General features: G+C 62.7%; 2 long non-coding RNA genes and 1 gene segment (V, D, J or C); 2 read left to right on the plus strand and 1 right to left on the minus strand.

Moving 5' to 3' along the window:
* LOC125319289 overlaps positions 1-5,946 on the minus strand; it is a 41,569-nt gene extending 35,623 nt beyond the window's left edge. Inside the window, 1 exon segment of the C gene segment in view lies at positions 5,675-5,946. Within this exon segment, the coding sequence occupies positions 5,675-5,904 (230 nt within the window).
* The window catches only part of LOC125319300, a 28,626-nt gene extending 19,577 nt beyond the window's left edge, over positions 1-9,049 (plus strand). Inside the window, exon 3 of the long non-coding RNA XR_007200656.1 lies at positions 8,989-9,049. This is a non-coding gene — a long non-coding RNA (uncharacterized LOC125319300). The remainder of the gene's footprint in view (positions 1-8,988) is intronic.
* LOC125319302 lies at positions 2,946-5,862 on the plus strand. The gene is made up of 2 exons (XR_007200658.1): positions 2,946-3,023; positions 5,831-5,862. It is a non-coding gene; the product is annotated as an uncharacterized LOC125319302 (long non-coding RNA).
* Positions 9,050-12,959: the final 3,910 nt, after the last annotated feature.

Genomic DNA, 12,959 nt, shown 5'->3' on the forward strand with positions numbered 1-12,959 from the left:
GGCTGGATGCGCCAGAGACCCGGGCAGGGGCTGGAATTCGTCACAGGGATCGACAGTGATGGATACACCAGATACACGCCATCGGTGCAGGGCCGGTTCAGGATCTCCAGGGACAACGGGCAGAGCTCGGTGACGCTGACCATGAACAGCCTCAGGGACGAGGATTCCGCCACCTATTTCTGCGCCAAGGGATGCTGATGGTAATTTTGCTTATGGTGACGATGCCGGCCGTGGCCCCAGCCCCCACCGCCCCGTGCCCAAACATCCCAAAATCCCCACATCCTTCCCCCAAATCCCAGCCACTGACCCCATTCTTGACCCTTTTGCCCCAAATTCTTCCACCGTGGCCCCAACTCTCCACTTCCCGCCCAGTCTTGACCGTCTGACCCAAATCTCCACCAGCCCAGCCCTGAGGCTCTGGCCCTGCCCTGCCCTGGGGCTCCCACCTCACCCCCGCTGGAACCCGGAGCTCGGGGGGACTTTTCCTGTCTCTCCTCTCTCCTTCCTCCCCTTCCCATCCTCTTCCCGGGGCACTTTTTGGGCTCACTCTGCCCCTGAAAGGCTTCCGAGGTTTGCAGGTGTGCCAGGCTGAGCCGGTGCTGAGCCGGTGCCGGGAGGCAGCGGTTCGGTGTTGGATGTGGGGTTGTGCCAAAGCCTTTGCCGCAGTTCCTGAATTTCCCCCCGTTTTCGCCGGAGAGTTTCGGCGCGTTCGAGACCCTGCCGGGAAAGCTCCGGCTGGGATTTCTCCGAGCGCCGAAGCAGAGCAAAGGAGCCCCCGCTGCAGCCCTGGATTTCGGTGTCCGGGCTGCGACAGGAACGGACGGGGTTAAGGAGTCAGAATTTGGAGAAAATTGTCACGGTTTGGGGCCGACGATTGAGGTTATGGGGAAGGATCTGAGGGCGGGCCCCAAATCTTGACTTTTGGCCCCAGATCTTGACCATCGACCCAAACCTCGATCGCCTGCACCTGCTTTTGGGGAAAAAGACCAAGATCTGGTGCCAACAGGGAAGTTTTGAGAATGATGGTTGAGATTTGGCACCGAACCAATCGACTCCTGGGGCAGAAGCCACGGAGCTTCGCGGGCAACGCTCAGTTGAAATCTCCGGAAAAAGGCTCCGAGTTTGGGGCTGAACCATCGAGATTTGGGTCAAAGACTCGAAGGTCTGGAGGAAGTCGAGTGTTGAGTTTGGGGGGAAAACGGTCGAGGTATGAGGGCGACAGTGAGGATTTGGGGGAAGGATGTGGGGATTTTGGGATGCTTTATGGACGTGCCAATTTCATGGGGCCGGGGCCCACCACCGACATTGTCACCATAAGGAGCAGCAGCAGCAGCACCACAACCATTGTTAAAACATTTGGCGCAGAAATAGGCGGCGGAATCCTCGTCCCTGAGGCTGTTCATGGTCAGCGTCAGCGAGCTCTGCCCGTTGTCCCTGGAGATCGTGAACCGGCCCTTGACCGACGAAGCGTAGCCGGCCCAGCGACCATTGTAGCTGATCTCCGCAGCGAATTCCAGCCCCTGCCCGGGTTTCTGGCGGATCCAGCCCATCGTGAATTTGCTGAAGTTGAAGCCGGAGGCGCGGCAGAGGAGGCGCAGGGACCCCCCGGGGGACTGGAGGTCCCCCCCGGACTCCAGCAGGGTCATGGCCGCCCGCAGCCCTGCGGGAAAAAGGGGAGATGGGGATGGGCAAAGCTCAACCACCGACCCAAATCCCGACTCTTGGCCCCACATCTCCATTGGGGACCCCAAATCCTGACTCTTGGCCCCAAATTGGCACCCTTGCACCTCCCCATCCTCCTCCTCCTCCTCCTGGTCCTCGTGGCCCTCCCAGGTGGGTCACGGCCGCCTCCGGAGCGCGACGCCCACCCCGGGACATGGCCGGATCCGGCGCCTCATCCCCATCTCCCCTTTTTCCCGCAGGGCTCCGGGCGGCCGTGACCCTGCTGGAGTCCGGGGGGGACCTCCAGCCCCCCGGGGGGTCCCTGCGCCTCCTCTGCCGCGGATCTGGCTTCACCTTCGCGAGTTACACCATGTATTGGGTCCGCCAGAAACCCGGGCAGGCGCTGGAATTCGTCGCAGAGATCTACAGCGGTGGCAGCACCGACTACGCGCCGTCGGTCAAGGGCCGGTTCACGATCTCCAGGGACAACGGGCAGAGCTCGGTGACGCTGACCATGAACAGCCTCAGGGACGAGGATTCCGCCACCTATTTCTGCGCCAAATCTGCTGGTGCTGCTTATGGTTGGGTTGCTGCTGCTTATGGTGCTGCTGGCAGTGATGCTGACACGGCTGAGGGCGGCCCCACGTCCCCCATGAAAGGTCTTTAGCAGTCCCCAAACCCCCAGATCCTTCCCCAAAATCTCAGCCCTGGCCCTCCAATCTCAGCCCTTTTCCCCAAACTCCCCCACTGCTGCCCCAGCTCTCGGCTTCCTCCACACTTTGCACCTTTTGGCCCAAATCTTCGCCTCTGCCTCAAGCTCGGGCTCTTTGCCCAGAGCCATCAGCGCAACCTCAGCCTTTCAGCCCAGATTTCCGCTCCCGGCCCTTGCGGCCCTCGGCCCCAGAGTTCCACGGGCTCGGCCCCACATCTCAGCCATGGGCACCCAACCTTCCCTCCCGGCAGCCAATCCCGAGGCTTTTCCACCCAAATCCGCAGGAGCGCTGAAGAGCTGGGGCCGAGAGGTGAGACCTGGGCTCACGGGCGGAGCTTTGGGGCAGAACCAGTGCAGAGCTGGGACCCGTGGGCAAGAACCGGGTCAGGGGCTGAGGTTTGGGGCAAGGACCTGGGGTTTGGGGACCGGTGGGGACCCGGCCACGGGGGAGAGCCCAGAACCACCCCAAGCACCAGAATGACCGCGATAAGCAGCAGCCAAACCAGCACCAGCATAAGCACCAGCAGCTTTGGCACAGAAATAGGTGGCGGAATCCTCGTCCCTGAGGCTGTTCATGGTCAGCGTCACCGAGCTCTGCCCGTTGTCCCTGGAGATCGTGAACCGGCCCTCGACCGACGGCGCGTAGCCGGTGCTGCTGCCACTGCTGTGGATACTCGCAACGTAATCCAGCCCCTGCCCGGGTTTCTGGTGCATACAGTACATGTTGAATTCCCCAAAGTCGAAGCCGGATGCGCGGCAGAGGAGGCGCAGGGACCCCCCGGGGGGCTGGAGGTCCCCCTGAGCCCCAGGAAGGTCCCTTCGTTCAGAGCTCCCAGGTGGGTCCCGGCCGCCTCCGGAGCGCGACGCCCACCCCGGGACACGGCCGGATCCGGCGCCTCATCCCCATCTCCCCTTTTTCCCGCAGGGCTCCGGGCGGCCGTGACCCTGCTGGAGTCCGGGGGGGGGTGAGCAGCCTCCGGGGGGTTCCCTGAGCCTCGTCTGCTGCGGATCCGGCTTTGATTTCGGGAAGTTCGGTATGTTCTGGGTGCGCCAGGGGCACGGGACGGGGCTGGAATGGGTCGCAGGCATCCACGACGACGGCACCGGCAGGTGGCACGCGCCCGCGGTGCGGGGCCGGTTCAGGATCTCCAGGGACAACGGGCAGAGCTCGCTGACGCTGACCATGAACAGCCTCAGGGACGAGGATTCCGCCACCTATTTCTGCGCCAAATCTGCTGACGATTGTTGTGGTGCTGGTGATGGTTTTGTCATTTCGGCTCTGCCCCCGTGGCCACGACCCACAATGTCCCCAAAAGCTCAGATTCTTCCCCCAAACCTCACCCTGCGCCCCAGCCTTGGACTGGTTCTGTTCCACTTCCCAGCTCTTGGCCCCCAGCTGGAATCATTTTGTCCCCGGAGCTCAACCCTGTCCCTCACAGCTCAACCATTTGCCCCCAAACTCAGGCACTTTCGCCCAAATCTCCACTGCTTGCACCGAGTCACAGCCCAAATGTTGACCACTGGCCCCAGACTGACCACTGACCAACGCTGTGACCAGTTTGGCAGGTTTGGGGAAGAAGAGGGGGATTTTTGCGCAGGAATGGTGATTTGGGTGGAACGGTTGAGTTTTGGAGCTGAAGCAGGCGAGGGTTTGGGGTCGGTCGTCACCGTTGGTGAAAACAGGGCAGATTCAGGACAAGGAGTCAAGAATGAGGCCAAGCCATGAGGTTTGGGCCAACGATCTGGGGCCTGGGGACAGGCGGAGACACAGAAAAGGGGGCGGGGCCAACACCAGCAGCACCATTAAAGCCACCATCATAAGTTTTGCCGCAGAAATAGGCGGCGGAATCCTCGTCCCTGAGGCTGTTCATGGTCAGCGTCACCGAGCTCTGCCCGTTGTCCCTGGAGATCGTGAACCGGCCCTGCACCGACGGCGCGTAGCCGCTGCTGCCACCGCTGTTGCTGATCCACGCCACCCATTCCAGCGCCTTCCCGGGCCTCTGGCGCATCCAGAACATGTTGAAATCCTCAAACTTGAAGCCGGATGCGCGGCAGAGGAGGCGCAGGGACCCCCCGGGGGGCTGGAGGTCCCCCCCGGACTCCAGCAGGGTCACGGCCGCCCGCAGCCCTGCGGGAAAAAGGGGAGATGGGGATGGGCAAAGCTCAACCACCGACCCAAATCCCGACTCTTGGCCCCACATCTCCATGGGGGACCCCAAATCCTGACTCTTGGCCCCAAATTGGCACCCTTGCACCTCCCCATCCTCCTCCTCCTCCTCCTGGTCCTCGTGGCCCTCCCAGGTGGGTCCCGGCCGCCTCCGGAGCGCGACGCCCACCCCGGGACACGGCCGGATCCGGCGCCTCATCCCCATCTCCCCTTTTTCCCGCAGGGCTCCGGGCGGCCGTGACCCTGCTGGAGTCCGGGGGGGACCTCCAGCCCCCCGGGGGGTCCCTGCGCCTCCTCTGCCGCGCCTCCGGCTTCGACTTCAGCAAATTCCAGATGGAATGGGTGCGACAGAGGCCCGGGCAGGGGCTGGAATGGCTCGCGAGTATCGGCAGCAGTGGCAGCAGCACCGTGTACGCACCGTCGGTCAAGGGCCGGTTCACGATCTCCAGGGACAACGGGCAGAGCTCGGTGACGCTGACCATGAACAGCCTCAGGGACGAGGATTCCGCCACCTATTTCTGCGCCAAAGCTGCTGGTGCTGGTGCTTGGTATGGTAATGCTGCTGGCAGTGATGGTGACACAGCTGAGGGCGGCCCCACGCCCCCCATGAAGGGTCCTTAAAATCCCCGAACCCAAAGATCCTTCCCCAAAACTGGAACCATTGAACCTCAGATCTCAGCCCTTTTCCCCAAACTCCCCCACTGCTGCCACAACTCTCAACTTTCTCCAGGATTTTGGCCGCTTGTCCCAAATCCTCCGCCTTTCCCTCAAACTTGGACCATTGGCCCCAAACCTGGGCTCCTACATTCCCCAAATCTCAGCCTTTCACCCCAGATTTCAGCCGTGGTCACCTCAAACCTCCACTGGTTCTGTCGGGCTTTGGGGAAGGGGTTGGGGTTTGGGGCAAAGGTGGTCAAGTTTTGGAGAAAACGGTCAAAATGTGGGGAAACAGCCAAGGTTGGGCCAAGTGGTCGAGTTTTGGGGCCAAACCTTGAGTTGTGGGGTGAGCGGTCACCGCTGGCGTGAACGGGGCAGATTTGGGGCGAAGGGTCAAGAGTTGGGTGAGGAGTCGAAGCCAGAGGGAAGGATCTGGGCTTTGGGGACAGGTGGGGCCATGGACGGTGGAGTCACCATAACCAGCACCAGCAGCAGTACCAGTATTAGGAGACTTGGCACAGAAATAGGTGGCGGAATCCTCGTCCCTGAGGCTGTTCATGGTCAGCGTCAGCGAGCTCTGCCCGTTGTCCCTGGAGATCGTGAACCGGCCCTTGACCGACGACGCGTAGTAGGTGCTGCTGCCATCGCTGTTGATAGCTGCGATGTATTCCAGCGCCTGCCCGGGTTTCTGGCGGTACCAGCCCATCCCGAATTGGCTGAAGTCAAAGCCGGATGCGCGGCAGAGGAGGCGCAGGGACCCCCCGGGGGGCTGGAGGTCCCCCCCGGACTCCAGCAGGGTCACGGCCGCCCGCAGCCCTGCGGGAAAAAGGGGAGATGGGGATGAGGCGCCGGATCCGGCCGTGTCCCGGGGTGGGCGTCGCGCTCCGGAGGCGGCCGGGACCCACCTGGGAGGGCCACGAGGACCAGGAGGAGGAGGAGGAGGATGGGGAGGTGCAAGGGTGCCAATTTGGGGCCAAGAGTCAGGATTTGGGGTCCCCCATGGAGATGTGGGGCCAAGAGTCGGGATTTGGGTCGGTGGTTGAGCTTTGCCCATCCCCATCTCCCCTTTTTCCCGCAGGGCTCCGGGCGGCCGTGACCCTGCTGGAGTCCGGGGGGGACCTCCAGCCCCCCGGGGGGTCCCTGCGCCTCCTCTGCCGCGCATCCGGCTTTGACTTCAGCAAATTCGGGATGGGCTGGATCCGCCAGAGACCCGGGCAGGGGCTGGAATTCGTTTCCAGGATCAGCAGCGATGGTAGTTACACCGGCTACGCGCCGTCAGTTGAGGGTCGGTTCAGGATCTCCAGGGACAACGGGCAGAGCTCGCTGACGCTGACCATGAACAGCCTCAGGGACGAGGATTCTGCCACCTATTTCTGTGCCAAATCAGATGATGCTGCTGCTCCTGGTGCTGGTTATGGTGACGAAGGTGAGGGCAGCCAAACGCCTCCCGTGATGCGTCTTTTAATGTCCCCACACCTAAACGTCCTTCCCCAACATCTCAACCCTTGCCCTCAAATCTCAACCATTTTCCCCAAACTCCCCCACTGCTGCCACAACTCTCAACTTTCTCCACCATTTTGGCCGCTTGTCCCAAATCTCCGCCTTTCCCTCAAACTTGGACCATTGGCCCCAAACCTGGGCTCCTTCATCCCCCAAATCTCAGCCTTTCACCCCAGATTTCAACCGTGGTCACCTCAAACCTCCACTGGTTCTGTCGGGCTTTGGGGAATGGGTTGGGGTTTGGGGCAAAGGTGGTCAAGTTTTGGAGACAAAGGTCGAGATCTGAGGAAACAGCCAAGGTTGGGCCAAGTGGTCGAGCTTTGAGGCCAAACCTTGAGTTGTGGGGTGTGAGCGGTCACCGCTGGCACTGATGCCTTTTCCTGGTCTTAAAATCAAGAGTCAGACCCGCTTAGAAGGGGAAAAGGGATTTTACCTTGGTATTTATTTACGGATCCTTAGGTGCACACGTCCAGGTCATGTGCAGCGAGATGCACCCCGCCGAGTCTGCCCCCAAGGATCGGGTAGAACATGATAGGTTTTATTAATTAGCAGATCTATCAAAGATTCCCCAATGAGAGGCTCGAGTGAGCCCCCCTTCCCCAAGGAACCTTCCCCTGGATGGTTCTACCTTGGTTTACAGAGTGTGTTCTGGAGAGCACCTTGGGCTCTGGGGCACACTGATCCCTGGCTACGAAGCTTCGCAAATGTTGAGTCTCAGAGCTTGACAAACAAGGCCAAGAATGGAGGCAAAGAGCACTGAGAACACAGGAGCTGTAAAAAGGTATAACAGGGGTATAAAAGAAAAGGCGAAAATCTTCATGGCATCAGCAAAATGGGGCTGATTTGGGGGGAAGGGGCGAGAGTTGAGTGAGGAGTCGAAGCCTGAGGGAAGGATCTGGGCTTTGGGGACAGGCGGGGACAGCGAGGTGACGGTGGGGCCACGGCTGGCGGCATCACCAAAGGCAGCATCAGCACTACCCCAACCAGCACCAGCAGCTTTGGCGCAGAAATAGGTGGCGGAATCCTCGTCCCTGAGGCTGTTCATGGTCAGCGTCAGCGAGCTCTGCCCGTTGTCCCTGGAGATCGTGAACCGGCCCTTGACCGACGATGCGTAGTAGGTGCTGCCACCGCTGTTGATCTGTGCGAGGTACTCCAGCCCCTGCCCGGGTTTCTGGCGGATCCATATCATCGCAAATTTGCTGAAGTCGAAGCCGGATGCGCGGCAGAGGAGGCGCAGGGACCCCCCGGGGGGCTGGAGGTCCCCCCCGGACTCCAGCAGGGTCACGGCCGCCCGCAGCCCTGCGGGAAAAAGGGGAGATGGGGATGAGGCGCCGGATCCGGCCGTGTCCCGGGGTGGGCGTCGCGCTCCGGAGGCGGCCGGGACCCACCTGGGAGGGCCACAAGAGCCAGGAGGGCGAGGAGGAGGATGGGGAGGTGCAAGGGTGCCAATTTGGGGCCAAGAGTCAGGATTTGGGGTCCCCAATGGAGATGTGGGGCCAAGAGTCGGGATTTGGGTCGGTGGTTGAGCTTTGCCCATCCCCATCTCCCCTTTTTCCCGCAGGGCTCCGGGCGGCCGTGACCCTGCTGGAGTCCGGGGGGGACCTCCAGCCCCCCGGGGGGTCCCTGCGCCTCCTCTGCCGCGGATCCGGCTTCGACTTCAGCAAATTCTGGATGGCCTGGCTGCGCCAGAGGCCCGGGCAGGGGCTGGAATTCGTCGCAGTGATCAGCAGCAGTGGTGGCACCACCAGATACGTGCCATCAGTGCAGGGCCGGTTCAGGATCTCCAGGGACAACGGGCAGAGCTCGCTGACGCTGACCATGAACAGCCTCAGGGACGAGGATTCCGCCACCTATTTCTGTGCCAAGGATGCTGATGGCGCTGGTGGTGCTGCTGCTCTCCCCAGTCTCCATCGCTGGGTCCCCAAATGTCCCAGAGTCCCCAGATCCCTCCCCCAAATCCCAGCCATCGCCCCCTTTCTTGACCTGATTCCCACAAACTCTTCCATTGTTGCCCCAACTCTCGACTTTCCCCTCAGCTTCATCCATTGCACCCCGTGAAGGTTTGGGGCCAGCGGCTGCGTTTGGGGCTGATCCATTCAAGGCTTTGGGTCAACATTGGCTCAAACGGGGGAGATTTGAGACAAGGAGTCAGGAGCTGGGTCAGGGGCTGAGGTTTGGGGCAAAGATCTGGGGTTTGGGAACAACTGGTGGGGACCCAAGGATGAGGGTGGAGACAGAACAATGAGCTTGAGGTCACCACCAGCAGACACTATAACCACCAGCAGGCCAGCAACCAGCACAACAGGCTTTGGCACAGAAATAGGTGGCGGAATCCTCGTCCCTGAGGCTGTTCGTGGTCAGCGTCACCGAGCTCTGCCCGTTGTCCCTGGAGATCGTGAAACGGCCCTTGACCGACGACGCGTAGTAGGTGCCGCTGCCATCGCTGTTGATACTCGCAACGTATTCCAGCCCCTGCCCGGGTTTCTGACGGATCCAGCCCATCCCGAATTTGCTGAAGTCGAAGCCAGATCCTCGGCAGAGGAGGCGCAGGGACCCCCCGGGGGGCTGGAGGTCCCCCCCGGACTCCAGCAGGGTCACGGCCGCCCGCAGCCCTGCGGGAAAAAGGGGAGATGGGGATGAGGCGCCGGATCCGGCCGTGTCCCGGGGTGGGCGTCGCGCTCCGGAGGCGGCCGGGACCCACCTGGGAGGGCCACGAGAGCCAGGAGGAGGAGGAGGAGGATGGGGAGGTGCAAGGGTGCCAATTTGGGGCCAAGAGTCAGGATTTGGGGTCCCCAATGGAGATGTGGGGCCAAGAGTCGGGATTTGGGTCGGTGGTTGAGCTTTGCCCATCCCCATCTCCCCTTTTTCCCGCAGGGCTGCGGGCGGCCGTGACCCTGCTGGAGTCCGGGGGGGACCTCCAGCCCCCCGGGGGGTCCCTGCGCCTCCTCTGCCGCGCATCCGGCTTCGACTTCAGCAAATTCGGGATGGGCTGGATCCGCCAGAGACCCGGGCAGGGGCTGGAATGGGTCGCGAGTATCAACAACGGTGGCAGTGACACCAGATACGCTTCGTCGGTCAAGGGCCGGTTCACGATCTCCAGGGACAACGGGCAGAGCTCGGTGACGCTGACCATGAACAGCCTCAGGGACGAGGATTCCGCCGCCTATTTCTGTGCCAAGGATGCTGATGCTGATGCTTATCCTGCTGTTTATGGTTTTGACCCCCCCTCCCCACCGCTGTCCCCAGCCGGCCCCACAGCCCAGACCCTCTCCCCAGACCCCTCCCCTGGCCCAGCCCTCGCCCCTCTGTCCCCACCCTGGGCCGGGCTCGGGCCCGGGGCTGTTCCGTGGTTCCGTCCCTGCCCTGGGCGAGGGTCCCGAGGGCCCCCGGGGGAATTTCCTGCTGACCCCGAGCTGGGGGAGGGGCTGGGTGGGAGTGGGGAGGGCTCAGCTCGAGCAGCTGGACACGGCGGGTCCGGCAGTGCCGGGGTGGCCATCGGGAGGAATTCCCCCATGGAAAGTGGGGTCCAGCATTTGGAGTCCCCAGGCCTGGAGGTGGCACTGAGTGCTCAGGGCTGGGACACTCTGGGGACCGGGCACGGGGTGGGCTGGGGGGGCTCAAGGGGCTTTTCCAGCCCTGGGGATGGCGGGACTGAGGGATCTGGGCACTGGGGCCAGGCGGGGCCCGGCGTGGGGGGCAGGACCAGGACGAGCACTGAGACCAAAACCAGCAGGAGCAGCAGCACCCCAAGCACCGTTATAACGTTTGGCGCAGAAATAGGCGGCGGAATCCTCGTCCCTGAGGCTGCTCATGGTCAGCATCACCGAGCTCTGCCCGTCGTCCCTGGAGATCCTGAACTGGCCCCGCACCGACGGCGCGTAGAAGGTGCTGCCACCAGGGTTGATCTCTGCGAGCCATTCCAGCCCCTGCCCGGGTTTCTGGCGCATCCCGAATTGGCTGAAATCGAAGCCGGATGCGCGGCAGAGGAGGCGCAGGGACCCCCCGGGGGGCTGGAGGTCCCCCCCGGACTCCAGCAGGGTCACGGCCGCCCGCAGCCCTGCGGGAAAAAGGGGAGATGGGGATGGGCAAAGCTCAACCACCGACCCAAATCCCGACTCTTGGCCCCACATCTCCATGGGGGACCCCAAATCCTGACTCTTGGCCCCAAATTGGCACCCTTGCACCTCCCCATCCTCCTCCTCCTCCTCCTGGTCCTCGTGGCCCTCCCAGGTGGGTCCCGGCCGCCTCCGGAGCGCGACGCCCACCCCGGGACACGGCTGGATCCGGCGCCTCATCCCCATCTCCCCTTTTTCCCGCAGGGCTCCGGGCGGCCGTGACCCTGCTGGAGTCCGGGGGGGGGTGAGCAGCCTCCGGGGGGTTCCCTGCGCCTCGTCTGCCGCGGATCTGGGTTCGATTTCGGGAAGTTCGGTATATTCTGGGTGCGCCAGGGGCACGGGACGGGGCTGGAATGGGTCGCGGGCATCCACGACGACGGCACCGGCAGGTGGCACGCGCCCGCGGTGCGGGGCCGGTTCAGGATCTCCAGGGATACCGGGCAGAGCTCGGTGACGCTGACAATGAATAGCCTCAGGGACGAGGATTCCGCCACCTATTTCTGCGCCAAGAATTTCGACGGCAGCGGCGGGTGGGGATCTGCTGCTCCTGGTGGGGCCTTCGGCACCGAGCTCCCGCCGCTGTCCCCAGGCGTCCCCAAGCCCCAGAGCCGCCCCCCAAACCTCGGCCCTTGACCCCTTTCTTGACCCTTTGTCCCAAATCTCCCCCCGCTGCAGCAACGTTGACCCAAACCCTCGACTGGTTCTGGCCCAAAGCTCAAGCCCTGACCTCAGACTTCAACTCTTGGCCCAGGTCTCGACTTTGTTCTTGGAATTTTTCCACAAGGGTTGCAGTTGGGGGCCAGTTCTTGAGGTTTTGGTCAATGGTCAAGATATGGGGCCACTGGGTGAAATTTGGGGCAAAACTGGTCAAGTTTCGAGCAAACGATTGAGATTTGAAGGACATGGTTGAGCTCAGGGATGAAAACGACCCCAGTTTGGGGAAAACATTTGAGGTTTGGGGCCAAAAGTTGAGATTTGGAGTCACAGAATTGGAACGTGACACAAACGGTGAAGAATTGGGTCAAAGGTTGAGGTTTTGGGGAAGGATCTGGAGTTTGGGGATGTTTGGGGACGCAGCGACTGCAGCGGGGAAAAAACACCCCAAGCACCAGCACCAGCACCAGCCCAAGCACCAGCAGCTTTGCCGCAGAAATAGGTGGCGGAATCCTCGTCCCTGAGGCTGTTCATGGTCAGCGTCACTGAGCTCTGCCCATTGTCCCTGGAGATCATGAACCGGCCCTGCACCGACGGCGCGTAGCCGGCCCAGCGACCATTGTAGTTGATCTCCGCAAAAGAGTTCCAGCGCCTGCCCGGGTCTCTGGCGCATCCAGCCCATGTTGTAACTCCCGAAATTGAAGCCGGATGCGCGGCAGAGGAGGCGCAGGGACCCCCCGGGGGGCTGGAGGTCCCCCCCGGACTCCAGCAGGGTCACGGCCGCCCGCAGCCCTGCGGGAAAAAGGGGAGATGGGGATGAGGCGCCGGATCCGGCCGTGTCCCGGGGTGGGCGTCGCGCTCCGGAGGCGGCCGGGACCCACCTGGGAGGGCCACGAGGACCAGGAGGAGGAAGGGGAGGTGCAAGGGTGCCAATTTGGGGCCAAGAGTCAGGATTTGGGGTCCCCTATGGAGATGTGGGGCCAAGAGTCGGGATTTGGGTCGGTGGTTGAGCTTTGCCCATCCCCATCTCCCCTTTTTCCCGCAGGGCTGCGGGCGGCCGTGACCCTGCTGGAGTCCGGGGGGGACCTCCAGCCCCCCGGGGGGTCCCTGCGCCTCCTCTGCCGCGGAACCGGCTTCGATTTCAGCAACTTCGGGATGAACTGGATCCGCCAGAAACCCGGGCAGGCGCTGGAATGGGTCGCAGGGATCTACAGCAGTGGCGGCTGGACCGACTACGCGCCGTCGGTGCGGGGCCGGTTCACGATTTCCAGGGACAACGGGCAGAGCTCGGTGACGCTGACCATGAACAGCCTCAGGGACGAGGATTCCGCCACCTATTTCTGCGCCAAAGCTGCTGGTGCTGGTGGTGGTTGGGGTGCTGCTGCCGTGGTCATTCCGGTGCTTGGGGTGGTTCTGGGCTCTCCCCTGTGGCCGGGTCCCCACCGGTCCCCAAACCCCAGGTCCTTGCCCCAAACCTCAGCCCCTGACCCGG

This window comes from Corvus hawaiiensis, chromosome 40 (assembly GCF_020740725.1).
Source record: "Corvus hawaiiensis isolate bCorHaw1 chromosome 40, bCorHaw1.pri.cur, whole genome shotgun sequence".
Classification (NCBI taxonomy): Eukaryota; Metazoa; Chordata; class Aves; order Passeriformes; family Corvidae; genus Corvus; species Corvus hawaiiensis.